Genomic DNA, 13,692 nt, shown 5'->3' with positions numbered 1-13,692 from the left:
GAGGATGAATTTGGGATATAATAGAGGAACATATGGGGAGTAATGGAGGGGCAGAAGATGGATTTGGGGTATAATATAAAGGCATAAATAGGAGGAGTGTAATAAAGGAACAGAGATGGGGTTGGGGTACATCAGAGGAAACATGGGGTACAGTACACAGATTATAGGGTACACACACTGATGGTGCAGAGTCCTCCCCAGGTGCAGCCCTCACAGGTGATCTCATCACAGCCACTTCCTGCAGGTAATCACCGTCCAGGTGAGGAGCACAGACAGATCCATACACACTGCAGCCTCTGTCTGTAGGGGGCGTTCTTGTACAGGGACCCCAACATTCCCAGTGAAGGTCAGCAGTGACCCATTATCACAGAATCCTCAGTGTGGGGTCACCAGCATGAAGCGGAGCCTCTGCACACAGGTAAGCTGGACATTGGAGTGTAAGCTGTGTGGGCTGGGTGACAGACATTCTGAATATCTGCTTTACTTTCTGCTGAGTAAATGCTCTAGCTGGGTGTATGGGGGGGGGGGATAAATACCCCTTAGGTACTGAAACTACCTCAGCACTCATATGACACTTGTGGGATTAACCTCTTCATAGGTCACATGACAAGGGGTGGTAACTTCCTCATAGGTCACATCACATGACTAGGGTGGGGGGTAACCTCCTCATGGTTCACATGACAAGGGGGAGAACCTCTTCATTGGGTCACATGACAAGAGTTGGAGTAATCTCCCAGATCACATGACAAGTAGCTGGGTTATTGCCTCTCAGGTCACATGACAGAGCCTGAGGTGATGCATCATAGGTCATGTGACAGAGGTTAAGGCAATCCATCATAGGTCACATGACAAGGGCTGAGGTATCACCTAAGTTTAAATGACAAGGGTGGGGTAACTTTCATGACAGGAAAAAATGAAATAAGTGTATTATAACTGCTCCAATGGGTCATGTGACAAGTCATATGACAGGGTTATGTGAGGTATTTCTGACAGAACCTAATACAAGGGTACCTGAGGTAAGTGTTTCTAATATGTCTATCTAATGGGGTGTCATGGTAACCAGCCTGTCATGGGGGTCCTTCCCGTGAGTGAACGGCCTACATTCCTTTAGGAAAACAGCAAAAACAATGGAATTTATTAAGTGAACCCTTCTTCTCCCCTTTTTATTAAAATGCTATTTGTTCATATTGCTTGTTATTGTTATGTTTTAGTGTTGCACAAATAAAAGAACAAATAGCGTATGTGAGATAAATGTCCCAGGTCACATGACAGGGGTATGTGAGGTAAATATCTCGAGTCACATGACAGGGGTATGCGAGGTAAATGTCCCCGGTCACATGACAGGGGTATGAGTGGTAAATGTCTCGGGTCACATGACAGGGGTATGTGAGGTAAATGTCTCGGGTCACATGACGGGTATGTGAGGTAATGGCCCGGGTCACATGACAGGGTTATGTGAGATAAATGTCCCGGGTCACATGATGGGTATGTGAGGTATGTACTATCTCAGGTCACATGACAGGGGTATATAGCTTAGGTCACATGACAGGGGTATGTGGGGTTCGTATCTCAGGTCATATGACAGGGGTATAAAGCTTGGGTCACATGACGGGTATGTGGGGTTTGTATCTCAGGTCATATGACAGGGGTATGTGAGGTACATAGCTCAGGTGTCACATGACAGAGCTAAATACCCCACAGAACATGTGACAGTGTGGAAAGTGGTATTAGAGAAATAAAAAAAAAAACTCATAATGACACTGTGCAATTTCTTTCCTTTTATTTATATTTTACATTAAAGACATTGGTGATTATACACAGCCACCGTTTTTTCAGCCCCCCCTCCCCGGCCCCTACAAACATACCCCGGGTGATAAGAATAATTGCCCCCCCCCCTACATACCAATACATATTTTATTGCCCACGTGTGTTCTCCGTATTACAAGGTTCAGTGATCACAAACATCCTATACACGTATTGCCCCTCTGGGTGCACAGGATCTTGAAGTGACAGTTCACAGGTGCGCAAGCTGTCACTTACCTTCAGGTGTCCACACAATGCTGTAATGGATGCAGAATTCACATAAAGAGGGGCAGTAACTGCTCCAGGGGGTCTATAACCCTCAGGGGCTCAGCTGTGACCCCGCAGTGTATTCATGGGGCATTTTATATGATAGGGGAGCGTGTTTCCTAAATCCCCATCCCAGGGACTCCTCCAACCTGCCTGCGGAGTCACCTTTGTATTCAGGCACATTAGCTGTGATGCAGCAACTCATTCCACCCAGTATAGGATAGGGGGTATTAGTATGGAAATACCCCAGCTGGGGCTGATATTACTGGTATACAATCTGGAGCTGAGATAGACAAGGTCTTTATTGGACTACCCATCTATTTCCCCACAGACCCCCTGACCCCAACCTTGACATGGCTGGACAGTGATCACTGAGCCTCCTGTGCAGCAAAGGCTTTTCCCTGCTAAAACTTATAAATTGTGACTTTACCACCAGAAATTGGCATTTTAGTATTCCTGGTTGCTGAGCCCTGTAAATGTGCAGACCTGAAGATTTTAATTTCCTCAAATATAAACTCCATACTGTCTCATTTCTGCCGCAGGAAGAGAGAGTAAAAAGTCATGTGACCAGAAGCCGCAGCCCCGGCCATCATCATGTGCGAGGATCCCGCAGAATCAAGATTTGGGAGCGCTCTAATTAAGGTATTGAGTATCTGAGTTTGATATTATTGCAGCAGCAGTTCTGTAATTGAATTTTGTGGAAATCCAGAGATGCCTATTAATGGTAACTAAACCAAAGAACTGACAATTACTAAGGATGCATACACAGGTAAATGTTTTATCAGAGACAGAGAGTGACAGATGAATAAATGAGCTGTGTACACGCAGTGCCCATTCTGCTCTATGGAGAGGGAAGGCTGAATGAGCAGCACCCCGCTGTACTCTCCTCCATTGACTCCTATCATGACGGATCCATGAACGACATCAGGTGACTGTTGTACACCTGAGAATGAGCAGGACCATTCACCTTGGACCATAATCATTTATTGTGTGTATATAGCCTTAGCAGCATTTATTATTATTATTATTATTATTAATAATAATAATAAACAAGATTCATATAGCGCCAACATATAACGCAGTGCTGTACATTAAATAGGGGTTGCAAATGACATTCTTTTACTCCAAAGGAGTGTGGTATGCGTGTACATTAAGTTATTAACTACTTGTAGAAAATCAATTGCTGTGTCTTTAATGCCAAGATGTATCATGTAAAAGGAACGAGATGTGTAAGAAATCTGGGCTGTGGGAGCCGTGTATTTATAGGAGGCCTGCCCACATAGTGCCACAAATGCCTCCATTTTAAGAGCTCAGGGAGAAACTGTTGGCCTCCTGCAAGGAGACACCTCGGCAGAATTTGTCGCGGGAGGATCGGGTTATCTCGGCTATTTAAAGGGAATGAAATAACATTTGCAGGACGGCCTAGTAACTAAGTCCGGAACCTTGATTCTAAAGTGTGAGGTAGTCCAGGCATGACAAATTACTAACAGGAAGTAACAAAATGTGGCAGCACTATCATTTTATACCAGCTTATAGGGCACCTTACTCCTAATCAATACTAGGGGGGGCACAAACTTCAAATTCATGGCACATGTATCAGACGTATCAGAAATAATATAATACTTATGGTATGGTATGAATCCCCCACAGCTTCCTTCCTCAGTGATCAGACCTGATCCTAGGCGTGCGTGTCCGCAGCTGCTGGTAGGGTATGGTCTCCCTTTTGGCGGTGAGGAAACTGAGAGATAAGGAAGTGATTTGGCTCACCTGCCTCCACCTCAATTATAATATAGCAATACTGACCTTCTAAATTTATCCTCCAAGCAGATAAAAAACACCACTTCACACAGGTATATTGTCATTAAAATTATTCTTTGTACTTCTATTGTAACTAGCAAAGTGTTTGTCCCCCTGCCCAACCCTTCATTTGCACAACAGCTCTCAGACTGCAGTGCAACCCCAAGAGCCAATCAGGTGTCATGTATGAAGGTGTACCAACAGTATAAAGGCACGAGTTAGTCTACTACTGCTTCTCTTTCACTGTCCAGTCCAGAGGTGAGGAGATAACTTCACTGTGTTCTGTAACTGCAGCATCGGTCATCAGCCTGGATATAATATCTGGCAGTCATTGTAAATCCTAAAACTGAATGAACATAATAATAGTTATAAACCTTGTTGGGTTTTTCCTTTTAGTGAAATATTCCTCTGTTTCCTGTCCCAAGGATACTGCAGGAACATCTTTCTAAAATGTGGGGGTATTACCCCTAAGGCTGGGTCTACATGGACGTTTTTAAAAACGCATGTAAACGTTCCTACTGCATTTTTTCCTTTTTTTTGCACTTTTATTAGCGTTTTTTAAAGCTTGTCTTTAGAACGCTGGAAAACGTTTACGCTTCAAGTGCTTATAAACACCCAAAAACACGGGAAAATGCCCTATTGAAGTCAATGGAAGCGTTTACCCGTGTCTTCCTGCATTTTTGGGTGTTTTCCAGTGTAAACCCTGTGTTTTAATTTCTTTAAACATTGCAAGCAACATTATAGATAACGCTCATAAACGTGCAAGGAAACGTCCTGGTGTAGATTACCCCATTGGAATGCATAGGAATTTCAAACAATTCAAACATTTCAAACGCTGGGGAAAACGTCCGTGTAGACTAAGCCTTAGACAGGTGTCAGTAGAACCTACTGGAAGATCTTCCCTTCTTTTCCTGTGACAACTCAAATATTTCAGATTTCACCTTACTTTGTACTATAGATATTGATAGGATAAGATCAATAGAGCTGGCTAATTTCCCCTGGGGGGTCACAGACACAGTTACAAGCCTGCAGAAGAAAGGTATGGCGTGCTGGGGGGTTCAAGGGATCCCCTTCATCAGGGTGTAACCAGTATCTATAGCAATCACACCGACTACCCATCAGGATCCCTTTAATTTTATCAGTCCAGTATACACTCCATGCAACAATGATGATAGAGGCCTGTGTGATCCCCCAAGGATTTGTGTAAGACATAGGAGTCTGAATAAAATCAGTTCTCCACTTTATAACTTTGATCAATCATTTCTGCTTTTTTGGTGCTTTCCTTTTTGCACACCAATAAAAAACATACAGAGGTTTTACTCTTGTCACACTCTATCCAACATGTTTGACTACCTGAGCAGAAGAATAGAATTTTGCATGCATAAAAAATGTGAGATCTTCAAATTTAAAAAAAAATCTGTGACATTTCCAGAGAAAAAATCTTTAGTCACTGATGGAGTCTGAATAACGCTAATGCTGCTGGCATGTTGGTGGCAGCCAAAGGGGAAGGGCAGAGGCGGCAAGTCAGATATGCATCGGGGCGAAGGCACAAGTCATAGCAAAATAATAAAACCAACCATGAGCTATACTGCCCTCTGCTATATACAATAAGGAGCCTTCTAATCCTGCTGACATGGAGCTGGAATTGTACAGATCAGCAGACATAAGATATCAATTCAAGACGCTTCAGTCATCTTTGGTCTGGAGGCATTTGGGGCCACCGGAGACCAAGAACATTTTTTCAAGCATTGAACGTGCCCCTTAGATGTCAGGCTCAGCGTCCATACATGTCTCCCATGGGTTCCTGGGCATTCGGGGTAAGGAGATGAGCACCAGGGCGATGCCACAAACGAAGAGCAGAGCAAAGGCGGCACAGGCGCAGGCGAAGGACCAGGAGTAGTAATACTCAATCCAGACGGTCTCCTTGCTGTCAATCATTCTGTGCACAGACTGCCTGATGACCTCAGCCGAGATAATCATACACAGACCTGGAACATGAAAATTACACATCAGTGATCTAGGAAACACTTCTCTCACTATGACCTCAGGCACCCTGACAAATAATGGCATTGGTTTCTCAGGACAGTGTGTTTTAATGCAATAGCCCCCCTATTTCTCCTAGGTAAGGTTTGAGACCCCTGTCGTGTTACTTTTGGTTTTCGTGTCCTCCCTCTGGAAATTTATCCTACCTAACCTCTCCGTGACACTGGGAAAATGACGGACAGTGCAATAGTCCCTGGGATAGGAAGACACACAAGCTTTGCTCTTATTTCTGGGTATAGGGCCTATATCTTACAGCAAAGAAGTACAATCACATATCCACCACCATTGGACAAAGAAACAACTGTGAATTTTTTGTAGTATCACCAGAAGCACTAAGACATTACTGGAGATATATTACAGGATGGACTGGACAGGTGGCCTGACCTAAATATTCTGCATATTTACATACATCATTATATGGTGCACTGACCTGCAAACATGTAGAAGAGACCAGCTGGTTTCAGAAGATAGTCCAATTTTTCCCTAAAGGAGAGCAGGGTGCAGATGGTTCCCATCGTCGTGAATCCGACCCCAATGATGGCTATGGCTGCAGCAGAGATGCTGTATTCTGCAAAGACATGAAATGGTGTAAGAAGTGTGATCCAAGTCCTCATACCTCCACCCAGATATTATTGTGGATGGAGTATTGGGTGCAAATATAAATATGAATGTTCATGATAAAGCAGGAGACAACCTCTGTCTGTTCTCTACGGGTGAATTCCAGCACTTGTTTTAGGAATAAAAGCAGCATAAAAAGAACAGGATCATCTTCTGTATCATTGCCTAGATTTATTTCTTTTCTTGCAGACCAATTCTCAGATAACACTGATTCTGCTCTCCGAGACACCAGTAATTCCAAATAGCTTACCTAAACCTTAAAATCTGCTCAGTATATTAGGATAACCATCCTCTCTCTAATATAACACTGCTTGCTCCTGCATGATAATGCAGGAAAACAACTGGGAAATGCGGACAATTGTCACACTATAACAGGAAGTCCCTGATCAAGGACCTTACTGGCAGATTCACCAGGAAATATAATAATGAAAGTTGCAGGTTTAAAATGACATTTGAAAAGCTATGAACATGTTAAAGTTTCTATGAGATTTGAAGGATTGGGCTTTTCTATAATTTTATTCATGTAAAGCAAAGAGTGCAAACATGCGGCTGTGACCTGCCAATTTGGGGATAGGGGGGTTGGGTCTATGAGGATCTGAGAGGAAGATTTGGGAGAACAGGTGGAATGTTACTCTTAGCTCTAACTATAATACAAAATATAATCACGAGGGTGTAAAATCCTAATCCTAGGCATCCGTGTGCTGAACCCTAATGCTATGTGAATGGGAGAGATATGAGAATAGAAAATATAACTGCACCAGGTTATTACCAACACATCACAATGTACACACAGTACATTAACAATTCAACCTCATCCCTACAAATCTTTACAGAATGCTTTGTTTGGCTTTCACACTAATCAGTTTGTTTCTTTTCTCAGGTTTATTTTATTGATCACTTTGATTATTACGCCATTATTCTGCCCTAAGGGTGATTTACATAAGATAGATGAGTCAAGTAGAATTATTTATGAGACCCCTTTCAAAACTAGAAGCAAATGATTTGCATGTTAGGATTTAAATATGTTTGGAAAGGATTGCGTTCAATTATTTGTTCACCAAAATATATCTCATTTATAAATGTTCATCTCAAAGAGTGAATATCTACTATACCTTTCTGTGTAGTGACTTGTAATATCTCTGCGTTCTCTCCAGATGTGAAATGTTTGAAGTAGGAGCAGTTTGTCTCTGAAAGAGAGGGACATACCGTAATTACTACTAATAATTTATATACAGTAGCTCTGACATATGGCTCTATTTATAAAAAAGGAAATGACATTTACTCAAACATTCACTCATGGTAATCTTCCAGGCCCATGTGTTTCAATGGTAGCAATTGATTTCCACCAAGGAATGTTCGAGGGTTTGTCATTCCCTGTTAAATAAATAGAGCCTATAGTGCAGTGCTGTACATAGACCACTGAGCCAGTCCTATCAGTCTCTGTACAGAGGAGCTTACACTCTAATGTCCCCCCACAGTCACACACTATTATTATACATTTATATAGTTCTGACATATACCATAGTGCTGTACAGAGAACACTGAGCCAGTCCCATCAGTCTCTGTACAGAGGAGCTTACACTCTAATGTCCCCCCACAGTCACACACTATTATTATACATTTATATAGTCACACACTATTATTATACATTTATATAGCTCTGACATATACCATAGTGCTGTACAGAGAACACAGAGCCAGTCCCATCAGTCTCTGTACAGAAGAGCTGACACTCTAATGTCCTCCCACAGTCACACACTATTATTATACATTTAAAAAGCTCTGACATATACCATAGTGCTGCAAAGAGAACCCTGAGCCAGTCCCATCAGTCTCTGTATCAGAAGAGCTTACGTTCTAATGAGTCACAAAATTACGTCATGATTATGAAAAGTAAAAAGTTTCTGCAATCATTGCTATGAAGAATGGGGACAGCTCTTATGTTTAAGCATGCGTATGTTTAAGATTGAGAAAAGTGACCCAATCTATGAATATATCAATTGATGCAACATGCTCTGTAATTTTGTGATTCCTCACATTGGGTCACGGGTGAAATCCCCAATCCAGCCAAATGTAGTCTTGGCACCCCTGTGTCTCCTCTCTTCTAAATATTGTCCCTTAGACTGTAAATGTAAAATGTGGAGGCATGCAGCAATATAAAGTTATAGAGGGTTATGTTCAGTGTCTGGTTGTTTTGTAGTTGGTGTCTTGTTAGGTAAATTTCAAAGTAATGTCTTCTGTTTTAAGGGGGTGACGATCTTACTCCAGCAATAGAAGCTCCGTAGTGCAGACAGAAATAAACACACAAAAGAAGATCCAACTCTTCCAAACTGTTGAAAAGTGTACAAAGTTTTGCCATGTCCCCATAGCCAAGTAATCGGCAGCTTTGTCTTTGTTCCCAAGCAGCTGCATAGAAGCTCCTTGGAATCTGATCGTCATTAGGCCTCACTCCAGGCCTGGACACCGCTGAGATTTACATGAGTGTAAATTTATTGTCGCATTAATCCATACGCTGACAGGAGGCATAATCACGGTATTTTACACACTTTAATAAACCATGGCGTGTTTTTTTCCTTTTCACTTTGAGAACTTCTGAATGTGTTACACCATACTTGTGACACAGCAAGTTTGGGGATCCAAGTGGTTTCTTGCCCCTTTCTCCTGTAACAGACGCTAATACGTTAAAAATAGTCTTTTTATTAGACTTTGGAGGTTTGGGCCGGAGCATAGCCTCCAACACTTGCTGCATCCTCCGCTTCCAGCAGCTGTCTGATCCAAACACTTTTCCTGCAGCTTTTCTGCTACATTATTGCGATTGGCGCTTCATGGGCAACAGAAAACATGTCTCATCACATCATGTCACCCTCTGCTTCCCTTCTCTTTCTCTTCCTCACAATATTTTTAGATTTTACAGAAGAGGGAATCGTACTTTAAGATCACATTGAAATGGATGTAGGTTATGAAGCTGGGAAGGTGCGATAGACAGTTCAGGGAGAGGTGACAAGTGACCTGGAATCTCCCACAACCCACCTGTGATCTCCATCATCATATCCCTGTATATAGCTGAGAATTGGTACACAGTTGTGTTTTTATATAAATCCTGATTTTCAGATCTCTCATATTCTGTGTTATTTCAGATGAAAACAATGACACATTGAGATTTGGGGGTTCCAGAACCATAACACATTGACACTTGTGAGTTGCCGATCAATAACTAACAATTCTAATGATACATTGGCACATGCAGATCCTAAAATATTGGCAGAATGAGACCCACAGAACAAAGACATTTACACATTGAGCTCCTAGAACAATATTACACGGACACTGCACAGCAATGACACACGGACACTCCGAGGATCGCAGAATAATAAAACACAGAGGGCCCCGGAACAATGGTTCACAGACACTTGGGGGTCTTATTCTGTATTATTAATGCTCTATACCCTAATGACAATGGCAACATTTTTTCTGTGTTATTTATCTATATTTCTATATATAGTAAGGTAGGTTATAGTAGATAGGTTATAAGAAGGTTTTAGAATCTGAATCGTAGAAGTCGGTCACTAAAAATGAATATAATTGTGGATTTGGTGCAGGGTGGACAGTGAGGCTTTTTTCATTCCCCCCTGCAATGCCATCATATTATCAGGAAATATCTTGTGTTCATTAGCAGACTATCACCTTACCTCAGGCAGCCCCCCACCTCCATGCTGAGAACACCAGCTGCTGAAATCGGTTATCTCTGCCATCCATTGGATGCCCGGCCTCACCCAGATTAACCCTTGTGGAGCCACAATAACTAAATACATAGCATCTAATATTGGAGGATTCATTCATATCACCAGAGGATACCCTGAGCCCCTCTGACTGCAGAGCTGGTTGTCCAGGTATACAAAGCATTATTAAACACATCACAACCCTATAATTTACAATTGTCAGCAACTTTACAAGATTGTATGATTGCATAACATATATTCCAATAATAATATTTTTTTAGAAAAGCCCCACATTAAAATGCCACCTTTGAGTTCCAGTCAGTGACTTTAGCTAGACTGAAATGATTTCAGCAGTCTGCTGCCAGCATGGAAAAGCATTTCCTCAGTCTCTCCCAGTGATTGTACTGCAACATTTGTGACTTTGTATTATGTGGAGAGGTGAGAGCCTGCAGCAGTGGCTGTTCTGTGTCTGATATTTGTAAACATAACCAAGAACTGCACAGACACCATGATTGACATGACTGGGTCACCGGAGCCAGTTCCGGAAGTAGCTGCTGGCCATGAACTAAAGGAGGAGAAAATAGGATGAAGGCATTGGGCCTGATCTAGCAAACTCTCCAAGGCTGGAGAGGATACACTTTCACCAGTGAATCTGGGTGATCCAGCAAATCTGGAATGGATTTCTTCAAAGTCATTTGCTATTTGCTAGCAAATGTTTTGAATCCTGGAGCAGATCCATTCCAGGTTTGCTGGATCACCCAGCTTCACTGATGAAAGGCCCACAAATCAGGCCCATTGTCAGGAGGAGTACTTTGTTCCCCATGCATGAAATATGTATCTGATGCCAAGTCTGCTTTACTGGACTTATATATTTTGATCAGTAAATATTTATTGTTTTCTCCTTCACTGCCTTGCACACTGTTTGCTGTGTTATTATTAATCATTGTTACAATCCTATAACAAGGGAAAACTGCAGTATGAAACTGATATGCAAAAATAACTGAAAAGTGGGCAGATTTAGGGTAAAAAATGGTAAAATTACCCAGTGACATCCTTCAAAAACAGTTACCAATAATCATACGTCTGTGCTGAAAATGGCACACGAATAAAGAATATTGGTAGAATTTAACATTTTTGGAAATCTATTTGTTGGAATTCCTCCCATTTTGGTAAAATTGTCTGTAAGTGCTGAAGGTGAGTATGAATGTTGTGGCTGCTTAGGTGGAGAATAGGAAGCTTCTATCTGAGGCTTATCACACATACTTTGTGCTTTTAAAAGATGCCAGGCAATGATATTGGATTGAGCATGGAAAGTTTTAGAGACACAAGGGCCCAGAACTAAGCGGCTGTTGGGCTACTGGCTTGGCACAGCATTTGGTGAATTATTTATAATGAATGGGAGGCATGTGTGGAGCTCCACATAAAAGTGTATTTATACACAGGACTTGCAGAACAGATTCTATATCTGTCCTATACCCTATAATCACCTGCCTGGCCTTCTGTGGCCCCTGGCTGGGGCTGCCTGACTCTACGTAGGGCACTTACGTGTCTCCAGCTGTCGGTCAGATCCTCGCACGCCGGGCACTGCCCTCCTGTTTCTGTCATTCACATGACACAGACAGGTGGAGTGACCCCCCGGCCTTCCAATGTGGAGACAGCTGAACATTTATGACCCCGCGCACCCCTAAACGTGCTGCAAACCTGAACTCTTTTATTTCATCTGTTCTCTTTAGACATTTGCTGCCAACCACTATAAATATCCCGGCCAGCATTTGCTCCCATGGTGGTGGTGGGGCGGGGGGGTTATCTTGCAGGATGTGCTTTAAGAATTTACAGCAGGCTGGAGATCAGCACTGTGATCTTTACAGTAACAACACAACTTTACTGTCCTCGTGTACAAGAGCAGCCCTACAATATTTATACGCAGAGAAATAATCAGTAAATGTTTTGCTGCAGTTTCATGGGAGACAGATCTCTTGTCTTTGTCTCCATCGGGGAGATTTACTTTCACTTCCTGTCCTAGTTACATAGTGTCACAATCACAGAAAAAGGTGAGATACCAGAGCAGGAGAGTAACATGGTATCTGTTTAGTATCTATTACAAATCATATAATATCAAAAAGATGATGTGTATTCAAAACCAAAGCAACTAGGAGACTTGTGGGAAATTCTTCCAAATTTGGTTGTTTATTTTGCCAACAACTTGTAGAGTATAAAGTACAGGAATAATTTTCTTTGCAGAGATTCTCTTTATCCCTGTTGTATATCGAGCACAGGAAGTGAATATCTCCACAAACTGTCAGGGGTTAAACTTTACTTTATCCCAAACAAAATAATAAAGTTTTGGTGTTACATATACTATTTAGGACAGTGAATTGATTTTAAACTGTGTTGTTTGGAGTTTGCTTCCACTAGTAGAAGTCCCCCGAGGGAGAAGACGCTCTCCAGGTGAAGGGACAGTACTTTGGAATATTCTTCTTATATTATCACCAGGATATAATTCCTGCCGATTTGCACCCAGCCACTTCTGCTGGCAGCTCAGATCAGAATGCGTGGGAGGAAAGCCTTAAATTTCCATGTAATTGATCAGTGTGTGCTTCTTGGAGATGCCACCAATATGGCCACACAGATTCAGCCAAATACTTATTCTAGAACCACTTGAGGTGGACAAATATGACAGACTAACTGCTTCAAGAAGTCGGTGGAATTAGATTTGTGATTGGGGTGATCAGATTACACAGCTCAACTAAAAATAAAATGTTTACTTGCCAAGGATGTTTCAATATATTTAGTGTATCTCAGGTCTGCTGAATCCAGAAATGACATCAGTTTCATTGAATTGGCTCTAGTTCTTGTGATACAGGAATCAGAATAGACGATTTTGCCAACAATAAATGATAACACAATATTATTATCAATCTTTATTTACACCGATGCATTTATTATATTAAATGTTGCATTATTCTCATGAAACTTTCATTTGCCTTCTTTTTATTCACACATTTTCTTTTTTTACAGAAAGTTTTTCAAGCAGTTATTTAAATGACCCCGATGTATTTTGCTACATTTGTGGTAAATATTCTCAGTAAAACATTACAGAATTTGTGAAACAAGCATATCTTGTATATTTTGGTAATAAACTGGGGGACCAAGATAAGTATAGTGTCTACGTCAGTGGAAAAATGGAAAACTGAAAAGTGTGAAATTTGGTGTACCTATGGTATGGGGAGAGCCCAATAATCATCATAATGATTGTTATTTGTGTGCTGTGAATGTAAAAGGTTTCAATCGTTACAAGAAACACAAGTGGGAGTACGGTGATTTGGAATCAGCAACACGACCTGTGCCGCATGGTGCTGATGTTCCCATAGCGGTGTTCAGTCCCTGATATTCCTGTATCCGACATGGAGGATATACAGGGAGTGTAATCCAGGAGTTAGCAGTG

The 13,692-nt window shown here is 41.7% G+C and overlaps 1 protein-coding gene and 1 long non-coding RNA gene across 2 annotated transcripts in view; one reads left to right on the top strand and one right to left on the bottom strand.

Moving 5' to 3' along the window:
- LOC140332865 (uncharacterized) overlaps positions 1–13,692 on the top strand; it is a 359,753-nt gene that overhangs the window by 138,577 nt on the left and 207,484 nt on the right. The window lies entirely within an intron of this gene.
- CACNG1 (calcium voltage-gated channel auxiliary subunit gamma 1) overlaps positions 4,980–13,692 on the bottom strand; it is a 16,725-nt gene continuing 8,012 nt past the window's right edge. The window contains exons 2-4 of the mRNA XM_072414086.1: positions 7,641–7,715; positions 6,341–6,478; positions 4,980–5,855 (exon numbers count right to left, since the gene is read on the bottom strand). Coding sequence (XP_072270187.1) covers positions 5,629–5,855; positions 6,341–6,478; positions 7,641–7,715 — 440 coding nt within the window. The 3' untranslated portion in view covers positions 4,980–5,628. The remainder of the gene's footprint in view (positions 5,856–6,340; positions 6,479–7,640; positions 7,716–13,692) is intronic.

This window comes from Pyxicephalus adspersus, chromosome 6 (genome assembly GCF_032062135.1).
Source record: "Pyxicephalus adspersus chromosome 6, UCB_Pads_2.0, whole genome shotgun sequence".
Taxonomy (NCBI): domain Eukaryota; kingdom Metazoa; phylum Chordata; class Amphibia; order Anura; family Pyxicephalidae; genus Pyxicephalus; species Pyxicephalus adspersus.
Note: the sequence above shows the minus strand (reverse complement) of the source record. Positions and strands in the feature narration are given on the sequence as shown.